Below are 22501 nucleotides of genomic sequence, written 5' to 3'. Positions count from 1 at the left end.
CCTGCAAGCCAGATAGCTCCATACCCATCCTTACTTTGCCCAATAGAAGAGGTGCCTCTGTCTTCTATTTGACTCTCTGCTACAGCAGTTATCATCTTGGGCTGCTCTCTTCATAGCTTCATGCTGGCTTCCCTGAGGTTCTAGACCTTATATGCACCAGCATAGCATCCAATATTTAGCAAAAATGATACTGACTTTAACTCCAGCATAAAGATGGAGGTCCCTCAAGTGGTCTCTCCCAGATGGACCCACATACATACCAGTTCTTGTGACTCCTTCAAGCTCAAGGCTCCCACATGAATTACTATCTGATCCAATCTGCAAAAGAGAAACCTCTGTTGCATCACTTGAAGTTTACAAAGGGCTGTGCTATTCTGGTTTGTGCTGGTTTTACCGGTTAGCTAATATCTGGCTAATCTCACTCTTAAGACTAGTGAATTCTACTGTGGTCTACTTTAAATTAATCTGATCAGGGATTTTTTAAAAAAGTCCAGGGAATACAATTTAAGATTCAACCAAGCAATAGACTGATGCTGAAGCTGAACCTCCAATACTTTGGCCACCTGATGCGAAGAACTGACTCATCTGAAAAGACCCTGATGCTGGGAAAGATTCAAGGTGGGAGGAGAAGGAGACAACAGAGGATGAGATTGGATGGCATCACTGACTCAATGGACATGAGTTTAAGTAAACTCCGGGAGTTGGTGATGGACAGGGAGGCCTGGCGTGCTGCAGTCCATGGGGCCGCAAAGAGTCAGACGCGACCGAGTGACTGAACTGAACTGAAGCAATAGAATTTTGAAAGCAATAATGGATTAATCAATACTCGAGGGCTTGTTTTGACTACTCTTTGTTAGAGATTCTGCATTTGATGGTGACTGTATACATGAAGATAGGTGTAAAACTGAGATATTTTGGGTTGGAGATAAAAATACAGAGGTTCCTTAAGGAGTATATCCAGGAATCAGTCCTATATGAAACAAACTCACTGTGAAAAGTTTTTTCCTATCTTGAAAGTCCTCAGGATTTGGCCATGAAAGAGGTTTTCTCTGAGACGCCAATGTTCATCTTTGGATGTGTGCCACAGGCACCCTGGTCCTCTGTGGGTAGGATCAATACGACTCAGCTGTAATTCAGTCATGCTGGTGAGTCTTCCAGGGACTCTGAATGACACACGTGCCGCTCTCACAGGATGGAGACGTGTCGTCATTGAGGCCTGAGCACTGAGTCCTCCCATCATCCTTGACTTGTGCTATCTTAGGTAAAATGGGATCTCACTGGGAAGTCCTGTGATCAGGTCTGCATTTGTAAAGGATAACAGAAGATTTCTGAAAGGAGAAAAGGTGGCTGGCTTTTTACCCTCACCAGCAGCTTTACTGCATGGCTCCCTTAACCCTTTTACTACCCCATCTCCTGGCGTAGGTTAAAACAATCATGCATTGCTTCTCCTCTCCACCAGGCTGCTGATTCTGTGGCTTTGGTACAAACTTGCAGTTTCTCAATTCAGGCGGAAAAGACTCCCCAGAGTGTTCTAGCCGCCATGACTTACTTTGTTTTCCAAGTCCCTGAAGAGGCTGCTCCAAGTCTTGACTTTTCACCTCAAGCTCTAAATTCTACCCCACAACCCCTTTTTCTTGGCAGATGTCCTTGCTCCTTGCTTCCAAGACACCAAAGGTAAAGGCACTCTGCACACAGACTCCCTTTTTCCCCTCCTCATCTCTGTGCTTAGCTGTATCCCCTTTTGTGTGTTCGTCCCAGCTTCTTATCTATCTCCTAGAGCTACTCTACCTACATTTGGTTTTATTTCAAGCCCCGCCGAGATCTTCCATCAAAGGCATCGGTTCTCCACTCTCTTTATCTCTTCTCCAATGGCACTGTCCTTTCAGCATGGAAATGTGTTTAAGACTTTCCTTCTGTGAGAGAAATAAACTACCCTTCTTTTAATCTTGGTTCCTCCTCTCTAATCCATTGTTCCCTTTCTCCTTCCTTTCATCCCAGCACATTTTAAAAAATAAGTATTTTTAAAATTTATTTCTCTGTGCTGGGTCTTAGTTGCAGTCTGTGCAATCTAGTTTCCAGACTGGGGATCGAACCTGGCCCCCTGCGTTGGGAGTTCAGAATCTTAGCCACTGGACCACCAGGGAAGTCCCCACCTGCAAAGGTTTTTCTGAGTGTGAGAATAAACTACCCTTACTGGTCCCCCTTCCAGGTGTCTGCTGCATTCGACCCCTTCTGCAGCTGCTTCTGTGACAGTGTGCTCTCTCTGAGGCCACTGGTCATTTCCTGCCTTCTCAATCCTCCATTCTGCAGACTCTCACAGCATCTAACAATTATTAAATGTTATAATGGACACGGCATCTACCGCAAAAATTACAGTGAATTCTTATATAATCCTTAGTACTATGTGCCAGGCACTGCTTGGACCCTTACCACCACCTTATAGGATGGGTACTATTAACGTTCCGGCTTGATAGACAGAGCATAGGGCGTTTAAGACCAGCCTGAGCTCACAGAGCTACGGAGAAGCAGAGGCAGCAGCCGACTCAGGCAGTCTGGCCTTCAAGCCCTGCTCTTAATTCCCATGTTCTCTGGATGCTCTACAAGACCTTCCTTCCTGCAGTGACAGGACTCTCTCCTAATCTCCCTCCTGAGTGTGTTCTGTCTGTGCCCACTTCACTATCCCCCCGTTTCTGGTGCTTTTCTTTTCTGACCATGCTGGGAGGCATATGGGATCTTAGTTCCCCGACCAGGGATGGAAGCTGCACCCCCGGCAATAGAAGCACAGCTTCCTAAACTGCTGAACACTAGGGAATTCCTTCTGGTGCTTTTCTTAATGTTTACACTTAGCCATCCTCTTTTCTCACTCTGCCCATGGTCTTTAATTGTTTGGGGCCCAGGATCAGACTGAAAATTGGCCGAAAACGGACAGAAATTGCCTATGTGGACATTCAAGTTTGGCGTACAATTTCAGAGTGCCCAAAGTGCTCCAAGGGTTTCCCAAGTGGCGCTAGTGTTAAAGAACCCACCTGCCAATGCAGGAGATATAAGGGACTCAGGTTTGACCCCTGGGTCAGGAATATCCCCTGGAGGAGGGCACAGCAACCCACTCCAGTATTCTTGCCTGGAGAATCCCATGGACAGAGGAGCCTGGCGGGCCATGGTCCACAGAGCTGCAGAGTTGGACACAACTGAAGCAACTTAGCACACATGCCAGGTGCTCTAAAGCCATTTAAAGATCGGAGACTTAACCTCCAGTCTAAGGCACCGTCAATCACTCCCTTCTCTGACCCCTGTTTACACTATTTATCAGAAGGATCAGTGTTAGTTTTCATGGTCTGACATCTCCACTGGATGGTAAGCAACCTGAGGGCAGAGATCCTGTTTTACATCCCCAGCGCCAGCACAGTGCATAACACACAAAGTAGCAGACAACGAATCAAACTTGGTTCATTGCACCTATTGAATCGACGCAGTTCTATTGGTTTTCCCAGGCATGAATTGAGTATTACGACAAAAATCCATCATTGCACTGAAGTTTAAAGGATGCAGAAAGCTCCCTAAGACTATGAGAGGAAGCACCACAGAGAGCACGTGGAGTCATGTGCAGAGACAAGACGTGATGGAAGCAACAGACCCACCCTGAGATGGGAAGGATGCTGAGCGGCTCAGCAGAAGGGCCAGCAGCCAACCACCAGGACCCTCTGCCCCTCATCCAAGGACAGGGTACCCACCCCTAGCAAGGGACTGGCCTGGTAAACAGACCAGAGGCTGTTTCCAGTTACACGATGGGATCTCTGAGAGCCGGGAGTGTTTTGCTGCCCTTTCACATGGAAAGGAAGGGCGCTCCTCTCCCTACAAGCTGACCTTGGGTCAGACTTATGGCCGGAAGGCAGGGAGGCTGTGTCATCTGGGATAGAGCTGTGGTCTCTGCTGCCCTGGCAGATAAGGGAGTTTATCTCGATGGAGCCACTCACTTGTTCCTCCCCTGTGTTACCCACTCCTCCGCGACCCGGCAGCGCTCCGAGATGCTCAGGGACAGGCCTTCTCCCGTCGTGCCGTTCACTGTTCCAAACAGAGGGTCAGTCAGGGGGACCAGCTGATACCTGTCATTCCTCCAGCACCAACGCTGGCAGTGCAGGGGCAGAAACCCCTGCTCAAGAGGAAGGGACACGGAGACACACCGAGGAGAGTCTGGAGCCAGTGGTGTGATGCCATGTTTCCATTCTTCACTTCAGACCCAGTCTTTTGTTCATCTTCATCTTATCAAAAGGGCCGGGAAGGTTAGGCATGACTTGTAATTACAAATTTGTCCTTGTTTTCAGGGATAGAGAGTAAGTATTTTAAATGGAGACAGAGATGACTGCCCAGGTTTCAGACAAGTCTCCGAACATACCAGGCAAGTTCTCTATTTGGGTTTAATGGCAGGAAAACCAATACCACCCAGTACTGGGATGTCCCAGCGGTCCTAAGTGGCGTTTAGTTACGAAGACAATGGTGGGTACTGCAGATCTAAAATGACCTCTGTCTAGAGACCTGGGTCCTTGGACTCTTTAATCAATAGAAATTGGTAAGACGCCAGATGAGAATTTCAGGCAAGGCTTTATGGCGGCTTGTGATGCAGCCGGGGGGAGGGAGAACCAGAAACAAGCACCCTTGCTCGCTTCCCAAAGTGGCACGCCGGTCCTTAAAGGGGGTCACAAGAGGGCAGGTCCGTGGGTTGGGCAGGAGGCATAGGTGGTCTGCCCACTTGCTCGTTGTGCAGTCTGGAGGGATCGTGTGCAGCACCCTGCTTTTGCTCCCAGCACCTCAGAAGTGGCCGCTGGCTCGTGGCCTTTTTGTATCTTATTGCTCATAATTTGCCCCAGTTGCACGTGTGCATAGCAATTTTTAGCCCCTTATAGCCTCTTTATAGTCTATTGCTCTAGGTGCAAGTGCTCTGGTAAAGGGTCTCAGTTCCTGGCTGATTTCAAGCACACTACCAAATTAGATAATCTCTTGATCATCTTTTAGGTCTAAAATTGATGAACCTAAAAATTCACAAATTTTACACTGCTTAGCCAGGCTCAACCATAACCTTTAACACAATAACACTGTGACCTCCAGGCTAGTAATCTGCTCTCCAAGGACTGAGCTCGAGATATGTAGAGCAATCCCTAAAGATGACTTACCAAAGACATTCTTCACTCCCTGTTCCTCTACAAGATAGTCCACATACCGACCAATGACTGAAAAGTTGATTTCTCTGAAAAACACAAAAAATCAGAAAAGAATGTGCATTTATTCTTTTCTAGATTATTCAACCCATGTTATTGGTTAGTCACTAAGTGGTGCTCGACTCTTTTGCAACCCCATGGACTGTAGCCCATCAGGCTCCTCTGTCCATGGAATTTCCCAGGAATACTGCCGTGGGTTGCCATTTCCTCCTCCGGGGATCTTCCTGACACAAGGATCCAACCTGCATCTCTTGCATTGGCAGGCAGATTCTTAACAGCTGAACCAATGCTCTCTCTTGTTAATTGTTATTCAAATCCATCCAATCAGACTGTGAAATTCTTAGCCTGCTCTGAATAACGCCTGGATTTTTTTTCTTCTCTACTCAGCCACATGTGCTTCAATTATGTGAGCAAAATCTTACTAGCTATCCACAAAGGTTTTACATTTAAACTTCATTACAAGTAATAATTAAAAAATAATTACTTAATTATCTTTTGCCCTTTTGGGGAAGAGTGATAGGCTGGGGTGTGGTTAAATGAGAACTTAACATTTTCTGTGTGGCCAGAAGCAATCACTTCTTAGGAAGTAAGAAAATCCAATTCTTAGTAACTGAAGAATTTTAGCACTTAATATTTATGACAATAGAGGAAGGTGTAAAGCCATTTCTATGTGTTAGCGTTAAACTAAAGGGGATTAACCATTGGAAAGGAACTTTGCCATCAGTTTGTCTTTTAAAGTGTCATTTGTGGGACAGCGGTATCAGTGTCTGGGGATATTAGCTGGAAATGGTGAGTCCCAGGCCACACACAGTTCTCTTGGCCAGAATCTGCACTGCAACAAGACCTCCAGATGATCTGGATGTGCTTTCCAGTTTGAAAAGTACTGACCTTGTAAAGATCTGATGCTTCAGGCAATAAGGGCTCTTTTCCTTAAAATCATATTGAGTTTAAAAATCTAGAAACTGACAGATCAGATAAAGTGACCTGTTCTCAATCAAAATATAGGTGGGGAGGATAGAGAATGAAAACACAAAGGAAAACACTGGGGCAAGAATGTTGCAGAATGCATGGTTGACAAGAAAACTAAGTATTGATATGAGTCGGCTAGTACTTTTGCATTTTTGTCAGTGGGGCCAGAGAATACTAATTTAATTTTAACCTTATTAACATTCTTTTCATCTTATTAGTCCCTAAAAAAACAAAAAGAAACCAAAATATCTGAGGCATATAGAAAACATATACATCAAAGGGTATTTGTCAAAGGACACAGAACAATAGAGATGGAAACAAAGGATGCCTAGGCAACCACTGCCCACAATGTCCAAGAGACAACCAGTCCAAGCTGCCACTTGGGCAAAGGCACGCTTTAATGTAGTTGAAAGGCCTGCAAGGGGAGCAGGAGCTTTCCATAATGGCTCATGTCCCAGCATCATTAACACTGCCCCTCCCTGCCCTACTTGCTCAAATGTCAAATCCTGGCCTCTCAGTCTCACTGAGCAAGACTCTAAGATGGGTGAGTGGGCTGCCTAGACAGTTCTTCTCAGGACCCTCGTTTGGGTCAGCTGGACCTGCTCAAATTCTTGAAGTCTCTCTGCTTCAGACATTTGTGACCACTAGGAACCACACCTTTCCAACACACTTGCCACTTGCTGCTTCCGTCGGCTCTTCACCTGGAACAAGCCCTGAGAGGCAGGAATGATCAGCAGGGGCTTTGTCTGTGTGACAGTAGCTCTAGTTTTGACCACTGATGTCCACCTACTCATGCAAGCAGCCAGGAGACACCTCTGTCAGGCCCCAGGGACTTTCCAATCATGGACCGGAAGCCGGAAATAAAGTCACTGGGCAATAGCTTATGCTGGAGTCACGGATTCAGACACAGTGGCTCCTGCAGACTTTCACTGAAGTCTCAACACCTCCCCAGTTCTACCCTGGCCACATACTCACACACCGAGAGCAGGCCTGACCTTTTCACCAAGGAGGAGCCTCTAGAGCTCCAGGTGACCGAGACCTAGTAGGCACTGTACTCACTTTAATATGCATTCTTTTGGTTTAATCTAATGTTTTCCTGGGCTTCCCTGGTGGCTCAGATGGTAAAGAATCTGTCTTCAATGCAGGATACCCAGGTTTGATCCCTGGGTCCAGAAGATCCCTCGGAGAAGAGAATGGCAACCCACTCCACTATTCTTGCCTGAAGAATCCCATGAACACAGCAGCCTGTGGGCTACAGTCCATGGGGTCATGAAGAGTCAGAGTAACTAACACTTTCACCCTAACACTATTCCATGTATACTTCAGCTTTCAAAATCAGATGGAAGCTACTCATCCTTTTTGGCAAAGTAACTACTCGGTTACTTAAAAACTCCTTTGGGAGAGGAGCAGGAGCTATAATGACCCCACCCTGCCAGAGGCGGAAAGCGTCCTAGTCTGGAAATCTGGGTCGCTCGGTTTCCTGCAACAGTTGGAAAGATGACAGTCTACACAAATCCATCTCCAGTGGGCCAGGCCCTTTGACTGGCTGGGTAACAGGTGTGTTGTTACCACAGTGTGTTGTGAAAATTCTCATGAGGAAGTTCAGGGCCTTCGAGGGAGAAAACACAACTTTTTTCCAGACATTCTGGCCAATCTGAAATGGACTCTCTGTTCTAATGACTGTGAACTTGCCCATTGGAAAAAGTGACTTCTTGGAACAACTAAGGAAAACAAAAGTCCTTCACTCTGATGTAGAAAAAGAAACGAATAGGGCTGGGTAGAGATTGACCTTCCTTTCCAATTAGGCATTAGTCTATAGGATCTTGGTTTCATCAACTGCACTAGCAGAAGTAACAGCTCTGCGTTGCTACGAAGATTTAAGTGGAATATGTCCCTTGAAATGGCCCACATGAAGACTAACACATAGTGTTCAGCCAATCAATGTTAGCTTCCTCTCCCCATGAAATTACAGCTAACAAAATTTACCATATGCTGTGTGAAATGCTGAAGATTCAAAGATAAATAAGATATATGCTCAGTCCCTATGCAGTGTCTGGTAACCAATAAATAACTATACATAAGGGTAGGCAGCTCAAAGCCTGTTGGGTGACTTCCCTTGTCAGTCTAGTGGCTAAGACTCCAGGCTCCAAACGAAGGGGGTCCAAGTTTGATCCCTGGTCAGGGAACTAGATCAACACATGCTACAACCAAGTGTTCCTATGCCACGACTAAAAATCCCACATGTTGAAACAAAGACAGAAGATCCCACATGTTACAACTAAGACCTGGCTCAGCCAGATTGAAGAAAAAAAAATATCTTGGCAGAAACACACATGTAACAAAGTTATTATAGTAATCATCATAAACAAATAATTGTGATATAATATGAAAAGGTAGGCACAGGGTGCTATGAGACCACAGAGGAAGGACTCTATAACTCCTTTTAGGGAAACTGGGGAAGAATAACCAGAGGATGGTTTTGATGGATGAATCAGTTCAGTTCAGTCGCTCAGTCATGTCCAACTCTTTGTGACCCCATGAATTGCAGCACACCAGGCCTCCCTGTCCATCACCAATTCCCAGAGTTCACTCAGACTCACATCCATCGAGTCAGTGATGCCATCCAGCCATCTCATCCTCTGTTGTCCCCTTCTCCTCCTGCCCCCAACCCCTCCCAGCATCAGAGTCTTTTCCAATGAGTCAACTCTTCGCATGTGGTGGCCAAAGTACTGGAGTTTTGGCTTCAGCATCATTCCTTCCAAAGAAATCCCAGGGCTGATCTCCTTCAGAATGGACTGGTTGGATCTCCTTGCAGTCCAAGGGACTCTCAAGAGTCTTCTCCAACACCACACTTCAAAAGCATCAATTCTTCGGTGCTCAGCTTTCTTCCCAGTCCAACTCTCACATCCATACATGACCACTGGGAAAACCACAGCCTTGACTAGACAGACCTTTGTTGGCAAAGTAATGTCTCTGCTTTTCAATATGCTATCTAGGTTGGTCATAACTTTCCTTCCAAGGGGTAAGCGTCTTTTAATTTCACAGCTGCAGTTACCATCTGCAGTGATTTTTGAGCCCCCCCAAAATAAAGTCTGACACTGTTTCCACTGTTTCCCCATCTATTTGCCATGAAGTGATGGGACCAGATGCCATGATCTTCGTTTTCTGAATGTTGAGCTTTAAGCCAACTTTTTCACTCTCTTCTTTCACTTTCATCAAGAGGCTTTTTAGTTCCTCTTCACTTTCTGCCATAAGGGTGGTGTCATCTGCATATCTGAGGTTATTGATACTTCTCCCGGCAATCTTGATTCCAGCTTGTGCTTCTTCCAGCCCAGCTTTTCTTATGATGTACTCTGCATAGAAATTAAATAAGCAGGGTGACAATATACGGCCTTGACGTACTCCTTTTCCTATTTGGAACCAGTCTGTTGTTCCATGTTCAGTTCTAACTGTTGCTTCCTGACCTGCATATAGGTTTCTCAAGAGGCAAGTCGGGTGGTCTGGTATTCCCATCTCTTTCAGAATTTTCCCCAGTTTATTGTGATCCACACAGTCAAAGGCTTTGGCATAGTCAATAAAGCAGAAATAGATGTGTTTCTGGAACTCTCTTGGTTTTTTGATGATCCAGTGGATGTTGGCAATTTGATCTCTGGTTCCTCTGCCTTTTCTAAAACCAGCTTGAACATCTGGAAATTCACAGTTCACGTATTGCTGAAGCCTGGCTTGGATAATTTTGAGCATTACTTTACTAGCGTGTGAGATGAGTGCAATTGTGCGGTAGTTTGAGCATTCTTTGTCATTGCCTTTCTTTGGGACTGGAATGAAAACTGACCTTTTCCAGTCCTGCGGCCACTGCTGAGTTTTCCAAATTTGCTGGCATATTGAGTGCAGCACTTTCACAGCATCATCTTTCAGGATTTGAAACAGCTCAACTGGAATTCCATCATCTCCACTAGCTTTGTTCGTAGTGATGCTTCCTAAGGGCCACTTGACTTCACATTCCAGGATGTCTGGCTCTAGGTGAGTGATCACACCATCGTGATTATCTTGGTCATGAAGATCTTTTTTGTATAGTTCTTCTGTGTATTCTTGCCACCTCTTAATATCTTCTGCTTCTGTTAGGTCCATACCATTTCTGTCCTTTATCGAGCCCATCTTTGCATGAAATGTTCCCTTGGTATCTCTAATTTTCCTGAAGAGATCTCTAGTCTTTCCCATTCTGTTGTTTTCCTCTATTTCTTTGCATTGATCTCTGAGGAAGGCTTTCTTATCTCTTCTTGCTATTCTTTGGAACTCTGCATTCAGATGCTTGTATCTTTCCTTTTCTCCTTTGCTTTTCACAGCTATTTGTAAGGCCTCTTCAGACAGCCATTTTGCTTTTTTGCATTTCTTTTCCATGGGGATGGTCTTGATCTCTGTCTCCTGTACAATGTCACGAACCTCATTCAATAGTTCATCAGGCATTCTGTCTATCAGATCTAGTCCCTTAAATCTATTTCTCACTTCCACTGTATAATCATAAGGGATTTGATTTAGGTCATACCTGAATGGTCTAGTGGTTTTCCCTACTTTCTTCAATTTGAGTCTGAATTTGGCAAGAAGGAGTTCATGATCTGAGCCACAGTCAGCTCCTGGTCTTGTTTTTGTTGACTGTATAGAGCTTCTCCATCTTTGGCTGCAAAGAATATAATCAGTCTGATTTCGGTGTTGACCATCTGGTGATGTCCATGTGTAGAGTCTTCTCTTGTGTTGTTGGAAGCGGGTGTTTGCTATGACCAGTGCATTTTCTTGGCAAAACTCTATTAGTCTTTGCCCTGCTTCATTCCATATTCCAAGGCCAGATTTGCCTGTTACTCCAGGTGTTTCTTGACTTCCTACTTTTGCATTCCAGTCCCCTATAATGAAAAGGACATCTTTTTTGGGTGTTAGTTCTAAAAGGTCTTGTAGGTTTTCATAGAACTGTTCAACTTCAGCTTCTTCAGTGTTACTGGTTGGCGCATAGACTTGGATTAACGTGATATTGAATGATTTGCCTTGGAAATGAACAGAGATCATTCTGTCGTTTTTGAGATTTCATCCAAGTACTGAATTTCGGACTCTTTTGCTGACCATGATGGCTACTCCATTTCTTCTAAGGGATTCCTGCCCGCAGTAGTAGATATAATGGTCATCTGAGTTAAATTCACCCATTCCAGTCCATTTTAGTTTGCTGATTCCTAGAATGTTGACGTTCACTCTTGCCATCTCCTGTTTGACTACTTCCAATTTGCCTTGATTCATGGACCTGACATTCCAGGTTCCTATGCAATATTGCTCTTTACAGCATCAAACCTTGCTTCCATCACCAGTCACATCCACAGCTGGGTATTGTTTTTGCTTTGGCTCCATCCCTTCATTCTTTCTGGAGTTATTTGTCCATTGATCTTCAGTAGCATATTGGGCACCTACTGACCTGGGGAGTTCCTCTTTCAGTATCCTATCATTTTGTCTTTTCATACTGTTCATTGAGTTCTCAAGGCAAGAATACTGAAGTGGTTTGCCATTCCCTTCTCCAGTGGACCACATTGTGTCAGACCTCTCCACCATGCCCGCCCATCTTGGGTGGCCCCACAGAGCATGATTTAGTTTCATTAGCTACCCCACGTCCGAGGTCAGGGGAGGCAGCCTAGAGGAGCTACCCCGTGTCCGAGGTCAGGGGCGGCGGCCGAGAGCACCAGGCTGCGACAGTGCAGGAGCAGCCGAGAAGAGCTACCCCCGCTGGAGACCAGGGGCGGCAGCCGGGAGGAGCTGCCCCACGCCCGAGGCCAGGGGTGGTGGCCAGGAGGAGAGACCCCAAGTCCAAGGAGCGGTGGCTGCGTGGGTGCCAGAGGGCCTAGAGGAGCTATTCCACGTTCAAGGTCGGGAGGGGCAGTGGGGAGGAGATATCCCTCGTCCAAGGTAAAGAGCAGCAGCTGCGCTTTGCTGGAGCAGCCATGAAGAGATACCCCAAGCCCAAGGTAAGAGAAACCCAAGTAAGATGGTAAGTGTTGCAAGAGGGCAGACACACTGAAACCATACTCACAGAAAACTAGTCAATCTAATCACACTAGGACCACAGCCTTGTCTAACTCAATGATGGATGAATAGACAAGTTCAAATGGAGCAGGGAAAGGAGAGGATGGTGGTAGAAAAAGGCAGAGGATACAAAATGTGTAAAGGCACACAGAGAAGAAAGGGGATGAGGTGTTTTGGGGAAAAGAAATGTAGTAGGAAAGGTAGACTATAAAGGACTTCCTATGTCATCCCAGGTTCTGGGCTTCAACCAGTTGATGCCGGGCTTCAATGTGCTAAAGAATCATTCAGGGACACTGCTAAAATACAGGTTCTAGTTCAGTGGTGTGTAGCAGCACCCAAGATACTGCATTTCTACCAAGTTCCTATGTGATGTTGGAGCTAACGGTCCATGGACCTTGTGAGTATCAAGGCTTAGACAAAACTGACTTCGGAGAGAGTCTTAGAGAGTAAATCTAATTTGTTGTTGTTCAGTTACCAAGTCATGTCCGACCGTGTGACCTCATGGACTGCAGCAAACCAGGCCTCCCTGTCCCCCACCATCTCCTGGAATTTGCCCAAGTTCATGTTCATCAAATGATTATATTCATTTATTAGGAAACTCATTGGACTACAGTGCGGAGGATGGACTGGAGTTGCAGGTACTCAGAAATTCTTACTTAATGGAGACCACCACACTATCCCTAATAACCTAACACTAGAGAACTCTGGACTCTCAGCATTTGAATGGCCTTAGAGATTATGTGGTTGAATTCTGTCTCCTTACAAAATATGAGAGAACTTTCACAAGGTGAATAGAGCTCCCCAGGTCAGATAGCTAGTTGTGTCAGAGCTGGGGGTTAGGAACCCAGATATTCTAACTAAAATGTATTTAACCATGTTTTTTTCCTGCCAACTTCCTCACTTTAGGACATCAACTTATGTTCAGAGTTGAATCACTGGAATTCAGCCATTCTGAATTATGGAGGTCGTGGTTTAAGAGCCAGGTTAGGAAGCCTCCTATGTTGGTAGGTCACTGGGCAGAATTTCTAGGTGTTAGATTCCATGTGGCTCTTCTTTCTGTCCTGTCTCTTAGAAAACATGTCAGAAAAACAGATTCTCTTGTGGGCAAGTAGGTTAATATCTACCTGCTCTTGGTGGGTGCTCCAAACCTGCTTCATAGCTATAGGAATGTTTAGATGGAGCAGAAAGATGGAGAGAAAAGGGAACTGACAAAACTTACATGCCTACTATGTACCATGTACTTACACACATTTTGATTTAATTCAAATTCTTACAAGGCCCTTATAAAAACACATTTTTATTTCACACTTCAGGAAAGAGAGGGTCCTAGAAGAGAAAAGAATTCATGAAAAAAAAGGGGAAATAGTGAATGGAGGCAACAGGGCTAGAAGTATCTGGGAAACACAGAAGGATCCAGAAAAGCAGAGTCATTTTAGTTATCTCTAATATGTGTGGGTCCTGGTATCCCAGGGAAACAGCAGGATAGAGTGAAAACACAGACGCTGCGAGGGTTCCAGATGAACAAGCAGGACTTTGAAGAAAACCACTTCTAGGCTAAGAGGGATCTGATTAAAAAGGTTAAAGTAGCACCAACCAGATGCAGTGTTCTGAGCTTGCAAACAGGATCTTACTCCATAACAGGAAGTAAATCCTGTCTGCTCATGCAATCACATGACTGCTGTTTTATCGGCCCAACAAGTAGCTGACACATTGAGAAAGAGCTGACTTCAGTCTTTCTTAGAGCTTGTGGAAATGGAGAGGCAACAGAAAAAAAAAAAAATGCTATTAACCATGCCATCTCAGCAAGAATTTTACTTAGACCTAGTAAAGATGTGATTTTTTGAGAATCTTAGAAGTGAAAATGTTTGAACTCCAATGGCCTAAGGGAAAACTGATACAGCCAACTCTGAATTAAGAACAGTAAAAGTCATAAGAAATGTCATCCACTTTAAAGGGATAGGGTTAAGGTTTGTAAAAATTCAGTAACAGAAGACCAAAAACAAGTCTCATTTAAAGGCTTATAGAATACGTCATCTTTCATTTATCCCTTATGCCACAATAGCAATTCAAACTAATTAACCTAAGCACATGCTGACCCTGTGCTAAACACTATTAATGGATTATCTCATTTTAATACTCATAACTCCATAATGTAGGTATGGCTGCAATTAAATGGAGGAAGAAAGGAGAAGCTTTTCTTCTAACATGTCAAAAACAGATCCAGAAGGTGGACAAATCCCCACTGTGTTAATGGTAACATTCAGGGAGGATTTATATACTGCTCATGGATGCCCGGGGCACATGACCACTCTCTGCTAGTACCACCATACTATTCATCTGGAAAACGCTTGCTTGGGTAACAATTTCTCAGCAATCATCTGTTATTACCTCCCTTTTGCAAGCTCCCCATCATTTAACCAATGTTGAAATGAGTCTGTAAAACATGCCTTAAGGGGGCCATCTGGCAGAAACCTTCCCCACTTTCTTCAGGGTAGGACATTTCATCACGTCCATGAACAGTCTAGACACAGCTTCTAGAGGCCAGAGCTTGATATCAAATCCTGCTAAAATGAGATTTTCCTCACCCAACTCCACTGGTCTTATTTGGAATGGGCAGGGCTCTGATAAAATGCAAGCAGAATTTTGCTTTGTGGGGCTACGGACACTGGGAGGAAGGGGAGCTGCCATATATTATCTTATCTCCCTCGGCACTGCCTGGGATATAGAGACCTCTTCTCTGACCTGGGCTCAGAGACACTGTAGGGGTGGAAGATGCAGAAGCCAAGCCACCGCTACTATGGAGACCTTTGGATCATTATGGTGGAGAGAGATCCCTTTAGTCCCAAATCATAGTTACCCATGCTCAGTCATCGGTGTGATGGTCGCAGCAACAAGACCTTGCAGCTTCTTCTTTGGGGAGGCCATCGAGTTGCTGAAATGTCTGGAAAACATATAATGTCCTTCCTGTCTTCGAGAAATGTCAATTAATGATAAACTCTGGCGCAAAGTCCATTCCCACACAGTTTAGAACTGTGAAAAATGCTTACAAGTTTACAAACACAGAGCAAACGAGAGGAATGTAAAATGTGAGAGCTTTACACTATAAAGGAGGAAACTATATTTTAAAGACAGCAGAGATGGAGACAAGAGGGTAATGTTTTAGGAAAATACCACTGGAAAGGACTCCCAGGTTATCTATACAGATGCCCAAGGCAGTTTGAAACCTCAGAGAGCAGGGATGAAAACCAGCAGAAGAAAGAATATGAACCAAATTCAGCAAGGTCAAATACATCACTCAGGTTGAAATCTGGTCAGGAGAAAAGGGACAGTCTTATGTCTTTTCATAACTTCATATGGTTGAGCAAGAATCTCCCCTAAGACCAGTATTTAAGCCTTAAAAGGCTTCAGTGTGAGCTACATGATTATCATTAGATTTACCTAACTATCCTTTCATATTCTACTTTTAATCAGTTTTTCCCTGTTTCCCTGGCTTTAGTAAATCACATCACAAATACGACATTCACCTCTTCCCCACTAGACCAAGCTCCCCCATGACGGGAAATAGATTTCATTTGTCTTTGCTTTCCCTGAACTGAGTGCTCTGTTGGACACCTTGTGTTCAATTAAAAAGTGATGGATATGTGAGTGATTGGGCTTCCCTGGTGGTTCAGATGGTAAAGAGTCTGCCTGCAGTGCGGGAGACCCAGGTTCAATCCCTGGGTCAGGAAGATCCCCTGGAGAAGGAAATGGCAACCCACTCCAGTATTCTTGCCTGGAAAATCCCATGGATGGAGGAGCCTGGCAGGCTACAGTCCATGGGGTTGCAAAGAGTTGGACACAACTGAGTGACTTCACTTTCTTCTTTCTATGTGAGTGATTGAATGAGGTGTCCAGATTGTAGCTGGATGATTACTTCCACAGAGATCTCTGCTGAGACAATGAACCTCGCAAACACTCATTTGGGGTAAAAGGATCCCTCACCACCCGGCTGAGAATGTACCTGCTCATAACCAGCATAAGAAAGCCAAGAAGTTGCCCAAAACAGGCAAAGAGAGGCATCAAGCATCCTGGTTAATAGCCTAGATTCCACAGGAGGCTACCTGGTTCATCTCCCACCTCTGCCATTTAACTACTTCCAGAAGCACTATTAATTTTTGAGCTGGAGGACATGAAAATTTGAAGGCACACATGCAAAGTCTAACAATTGAAGAAGAAAATAAAACATAATCAGACAGTATTTGGTGACAATTATACAAAAGATGTTTGGCTTCGTGAAAAGTTAGTGATGTCTATAATTAACAAGAGAGAGTATATTATAGTTCTGAAGTGAAAGTGAAGTCGTTCAGTCGTGTCCGACTCTTTGAGACCCCGTGGACTGTAGCCTACCAGGCTTCTCTGTCCATGGGATTCTCCAGGCTAGAATACTGGAGGGGGTTACCATTTCCTTCTCCAGAGGATCTTCCCGACTCAGGGATCGAACCCGGGTCTCACGCATTGGTGGCAGACGCTTTAACCTCTGAGCCACAGGGATGCCCCATTATAGTTCTGAGGTCACTTTTAAAAACCAAATGCCAGACTCCCTGGTGGTGCAACAGGTAAGAATCCACCTGCCAACACAGAGGACATAGGTTCGATCCCTGGTCCACGAAGATTCCATGTGCTTTAAAACTAAGCCTGTGCACATCCACTGAGCCTGAGCTCTAGAGCCCCAAAGCTACAACTCGAGCCTGTGCTTCGCAACAAGAGAAGCCACTGCAATGAGAAGCCGGCACGCCCGCAAGGAAGAGGAGCCTCCCCATGCTCGCCACAACTAGAGAAAGTCCACGCATAGCAACAAAGACCTAGAGCACCAAAAAAAAGAAAACAAAAAAACACCAATGCCCACTATGCTTACATTTGACCCACATAATGTAATATTATGGACTATCCTATTGTGTTCATTTTTTATAACTGTTAATCTCATCTCCCCAGATAGGAGCATAAACTTCCAGAGTACAGAGATCACTTCTACTTTTTCTGTATCCCCTAAGATCCTGGCTCAAGTGAGCTCTTGAAGCTAGAAACAGGGCAGAACAAGGACAAAAACATGAAAGGGTACAGGTGGCAAAACATATTGTTTTTGCGGCTGGCCAATGGTGATACCTCCCCTTACAAAGAGATACATCCCTGGTGAGCTCTGCTCCTGAAATTAAGCCCAAAGCCTTCGAGTAGTTTTGCTCTGTACTGAAGGGCAACAAAGGGAACCTTACCAGATATAAAGGATACTAGGATTTCTCTGACTTCTCCTAGTTTGAAGATGCCACTAAATCCTGTTGGAAGTTTTGAAAGAGAAATGTAATCACCTGGCCCATGGGGAAAATGCAAGGTCAAGAACACAGGACCCTGTCTACCCCAGAGGAAGGTCTGAGCACCAAATGAGGCTGACGCTGTGTCCACTGCACACCGTCAACTGCACGCATCCTCCTCCTGCACGCATCTCAACTCAGGACAGCCTAAAGCAAACCTGCCATCTGATCATCTAAACACTGTCTTCGTTTGCTCCTTACAGTAGCAGGGTTAGAGCTCTAGGTCTGGATTCAGACTTCCGGCATCCACATCCTGGCTCCACCACTTACCAGCTGGGTGACCTCAGGACTACTATTTAACCTCTCTGTGCTTCAGGTTCCCCTTCAGTAAACGGGGATAACAGTAATCACTTTTCATAGGGGTGCTGAGAGAATTACATGAATAGTCTTGCCTGGTGACTATAGGAGAGAATAGGCAGCTTTCCTTTATCAGCACCGTTTCCTGTCATCTCAGCTCCGTCCGCACCACCTCCCCAACCCTGGCTACTCTTTTCTATTCAGGGACTAAGTCATTTCCTTTCCATCTGTTATCTTCTTTCCCTGCAACCCTTCCCGCTCCCCTTACTGTCCCTCTCATAACTTACACATCGTTAATCACCTCTTATCTAGACCAATGGGCACAACTCCATATTAAAGGGGCTCTAGAAGGTTCAAGAGATAAAAGTTCAGAGAGCTAGGTTCCATATCAAGTCTCCTAGAGGCCGTACACTCTAGATTTCCATATTCTTGTGCTTTCAGCTGCATTTATTTCATATTTAGGGCAGTTACAAGGATATTCTTAGGATGGTCAAAAGCCTGGACTGGCAAGATAGAAAGACTTATCTATCTATCAATGTCTCAGATTAAGCACACTTAAATACAGCTTGCTTTGTTAAAAGATATGAGGCTTGGGATAAGAGTTGGGAATCACTGTCCTAACCCCAACTCTCTTCTCCAACATAGGCAGGCTACCAGATTAACCTAGTAGCTCAGACATTTCTGATCTTGATTTGGCCCTGCTCAGAAAACACTAACTTCTTCTTGGCTTCCACGGGACAAATACCCAATTTCCTGGTCTATTGTCTCTGCAGAGATCTCCCCACACCTGAAGTGCCCCAGTCCAACTGGTCCCTGGTGCTCTGTTGCAACCGACCTTGTCCTGGCTCGCCTGTTCTCCCACCCAGAATGGCAGTATCTCCCATTTCAGCCCCTTCAGTATAACCAACTTTTGGAACTTACCTTAAATATGAGAGGACATTCTCTGATCCCCTAAATGAAAATAATTTCTTACCCTTTAGAATTCCCTCAAACATTTGCTTTTCATTAAAAACTACATCAGAGATAGGTAGTTCTGGCTCTTCTTTTCCAGTGTAAGCCATCAGGGGGCAAGAAGGGTTCAAAAAATCTATCTTTGTGCGGAGCAATACACTAAATAAATGAGCAATTTGCTGGCTTTAGAAACCGTGAAAGTGCTTCAGGAAGTGAAGTGAAGTAAAAGTCGCTCAGTCTTGTCTGACTCTTTGCGACCCCATGGTCCATGGGGTTCTCCAGGCCAGAATACTGGAGTGGGTAGCCTTTCCCTCCTCCAGGGGACCTTCCCAACCCAGCGATCGAACCCAGGTCTCCTGCATTGCAGGCGGATTCTTTACCAGCTGAGTCACAAGGGAAAATAAATGAGCAAAGTTTACTGGCTTTGCAAACTGTGAAACTGCTTCAGGAAGAGATGGAGTTAAAAAAAAAAAATCACAACCCTGGTAACTGAGAATGATCCGTATTTTGTAAATAGGAGTATTAAGAATATCATTACTTAAACACTTATTACTCTCAAAATCTTAACACCTCTTTCCACAGACAAGAATCCTTAGTGCAAAGAATTCAAGCTGCCTAAGTCAAGCTCTCTTAAAGGAACAAAGTTAAAAAAAATCGCTGGGGGAGGAAGAGGAAGATGCAGTCCTAGGCGTGGAGAGTCACTCGAAAGACAGAAATAGAGAAACTAAACACACAAAAATGCAGAAATACAGCGTCCCATCAAATGAAGGGACTGTATCACACTTAATTCCTAAACTCTCTTCTCCCCAGTGGCTGACTCTGATCATTTTAAAAAAAGGATCCTTGAGGCCCGGCTCTGCGGTCTGGACAGAACCTAGCGGAGTGGGTCCCCCTTCCCGTCTGTCCGTCCGTCCGGACTACCCCCGGGCCGGGAGGGTGTCGCGTTCACGCTCCCCCAGACTCCATTTCCCAGCTCCCCAGCCTTGACCTTTGCGTCCGGCCGTCACGGTCTCACGCACCCCCGAGTCCGCTCCCCGCCGCCCCTCTGCGCTCATTCCCTGTCTGTCGGTCTCCATGCGTCCGTCCGTCGGTGCGTCCGTCCACGCCGCCCGGCCGCGCTCACCCAGCCGCCGCGAGGCCGCCTGCGCCGCCGCGCTCCGGCTCCCAGGGGCGTTCCTTATCGCGGCAGCCGCGCACCACGTGCCCGCCCCGCCCGGCCCGGGAGCTGCAGTTCCTCCCGCGCCGCCCGCGGGGCAAGGCCGGGCGCACAGGTGGAGTTCCCTCTTCCCGGGGTGCCCCCGCCAACGCCGGGGTCTGGCTGCGCAGAGGCGCGCAGCTCCGGTTCCCCAACAGTTGTGAGCAGCTGGGTTCTCCGAGCGCGCGCTCATCCCGTCCATCCTGCACCTCCCCTCAGGTGCAGCCACACCTATCTTTTCTTTTTCATCTGCTGGGCTGGTTCTTCACCTTCTGGGCTCCTTTCTGTGTTAACCTGCCTTCTGCCTGAGGCCCTGCAACAAAGGATTTGGAAATTCTGGCTGCTGTTCTAGAAGCCTGCTGAGAACACTGCCTGCCCCTTGGGGATTCCCTGATCTTCCAGCTCCAGCTGCTGCCCCAACCCCGCAGGTTCTCCTGTTAAAAAGAGATACACCTAGAGATTGTTGTCATACTGAGTGAAGTGAGTCAGAAAGACAAATATCACATGATGTTGCGTATAAGTGGAATCTAAAAAAATGGTAAAATGAACTAATTTGTGAAACAGAGATAGAGTCAGTTAGAGAACACAAACTTGCGGGTTACAAGGAGGGAAAGGGAGGAGTGATAAATGGGGAGATTGGGACTAACATACACATACACACTACTATATATAAAATAAATAACTAATAAGGACCTACTGTATAACACAGGGAACTCTATTCAGTACTCTGTAATGACCTAAATGGGAAAGGAATCTTAAAAAAAAAAAAAAAGATATATGTATAGGTATAAATGATTCACTGAAACTAACGCAACGTTATGAATCAGTATATTCCAGTTTTTAAAAAGAGATGAACGGATATTAAAAGCAGATTTGTTACTAATACGACAGCTTTTCTGGCTTATTCTGGAGAACAATTGAAAGAATTTGGAAAGAAAAAGTATTTTTAACCAAAATACCTCTACTTATAGAAATGTCAAAGAGTTTATTTTCTAATATTAAGTGCTGCCGCGGCCAGCACAAGCAAGTGTCGCACCTGCACAGGGAGAGAATGGAGCGTCCCCGCTAAGAAAAATAAGAGAGAGACAAAAGATGGGGTTGAGAGGATCAGCCCAAAATGGCTGATACCTTGCTTTATTGTGCTGCAGTATATATAGGGTAAAGTACATGACTTATGACATTCACAAGGTTGTTTTTAATCTCAAGATACAATCACCAGACCCTTACCATTGTATACAGAACACAATCAGATAATCTATCTTCTATGAAGTATACATAATAAGATAATCTATCTTCTATGAAATGTTGCCGAAACCAAACATCTTGGAGCCTTAAGGGCTATAAAAATTCTTGAGGGGGGACAGGGAGCTTAGGAACATGTCCTAGGGCTCTGCATACCTGCTGAGCAGCTCCCAAGACTTAGCCCTTCACGGGTCATCCCCCGCAAAGTGCTGTGTTAATAAATCAGAAACACAACCATAAGCAAGTCCCTCAGCTTTCTCTTGCTGATGTGAATTAACCTCAGTTTTCCATAAAAGGCAATGGGCAATGCTAAATACGCATTTAGAAAAAATGAATTTCCTGAAGTGCTTTCTAGTTTGCAAAGTGCTTTTAAATCCATTAGGATAGGTCTTTTGTTGCACGTTGCACCAGAAATTAATTCGTTCAGTTCAGTTCAGTTGCTCAATCTTGTCCGACTCTTTGTGACCCCATGAACTGCAGCACGCCAGGCCTCCCTGTCCATCACCAACTCCCAGAGTTCACTCAAACTCACGTCCATCAAGTTGGTGATGCCATCCAGCCATCTCATCTTCCATCGTCCCCTTCTCCTCCTGCCCCCAACCCCTCCCAGCATCAGAGTCTTTTCCCATGAGTCAACTCTTCGCATGTGGTGGCCAAAGTACTGGAGTTTCAGCTTTAGCATCATTCCTTCCAAAGAAATCCCAGGGTTGATCTCCTTCAGAATGGACTGGTTGGATCTCCTTGCAGTCCAAGGGACTCTCAAGAGTCTTCTCCAACACCACACTTCAAAAGCATCAGTTCTTCGGCGCTCAGCTTTCTTCCCAGTCCAACTCTCACATCCATACATGACTACAGGAAAAACCATAGCCTTGACTAGACGGACCTTTGTTGGCAAACTAATGTCTCTGCGTTTGAATATGCTGTCCAGGTTGGTCATAACTTTCATTCCAAGGAGCAAGCCTCTTTTAATTTCATGGCTGCAGTCACCATCTGCAATGATTTTGGGGCCCAGAAAAATAAAGTCAGCCACTGTTTCCCCATCTATTTGCCATGAAGTGATGGGACCAGATGCCATGATCTTCGTTTTCTGAATGTTGAGCTTTAAGCCAACATTTTTCACTCTCCTCTTTCACTTTCATCAAGAGGCTTTTTAGCTCCTCTTCACTTTCTGCCATAAGGGTGGTGTCATCTGCATATCTGAGGTGACTGATATTTCTCCTGGCAATCTTGATTCC

The 22501-nt window shown here is 45.3% G+C and overlaps 1 protein-coding gene across 25 annotated transcripts in view; it reads right to left on the bottom strand.

Moving 5' to 3' along the window:
* Positions 1-20223, bottom strand: part of NPL (N-acetylneuraminate pyruvate lyase) — a 44315-nt gene extending 24092 nt beyond the window's left edge. For 2 of the 25 annotated variants that reach the window (XM_069546227.1, XM_069546230.1), the window contains exons 1-6: positions 19953-20029; positions 15094-15177; positions 5169-5242; positions 3975-4062; positions 990-1100; positions 261-318 (exon numbers count right to left, since the gene is read on the bottom strand). In XM_069546227.1, coding sequence (XP_069402328.1) covers positions 261-318; positions 990-1100; positions 3975-4062; positions 5169-5242; positions 15094-15161 — 399 coding nt within the window. In that variant the 5' untranslated portion in view covers positions 15162-15177; positions 19953-20029. Of the gene's footprint in view, positions 1-260; positions 319-989; positions 1101-3974; positions 4063-5168; positions 5243-15093; positions 15254-19817 lie in introns of those variants that run through there. The other 23 variants (XM_069546228.1, XM_069546231.1, XM_069546229.1 and 20 more) reach the window with 20 other exon arrangements.
* Positions 20224-22501: the final 2278 nt, after the last annotated feature.

The sequence above is a fragment of the Ovis canadensis genome, chromosome 12 (assembly GCF_042477335.2).
Source record: "Ovis canadensis isolate MfBH-ARS-UI-01 breed Bighorn chromosome 12, ARS-UI_OviCan_v2, whole genome shotgun sequence".
NCBI classification, from domain to species: Eukaryota; Metazoa; Chordata; class Mammalia; order Artiodactyla; family Bovidae; genus Ovis; species Ovis canadensis.
This window is presented reverse-complemented; position numbering and strand designations above follow the sequence as displayed.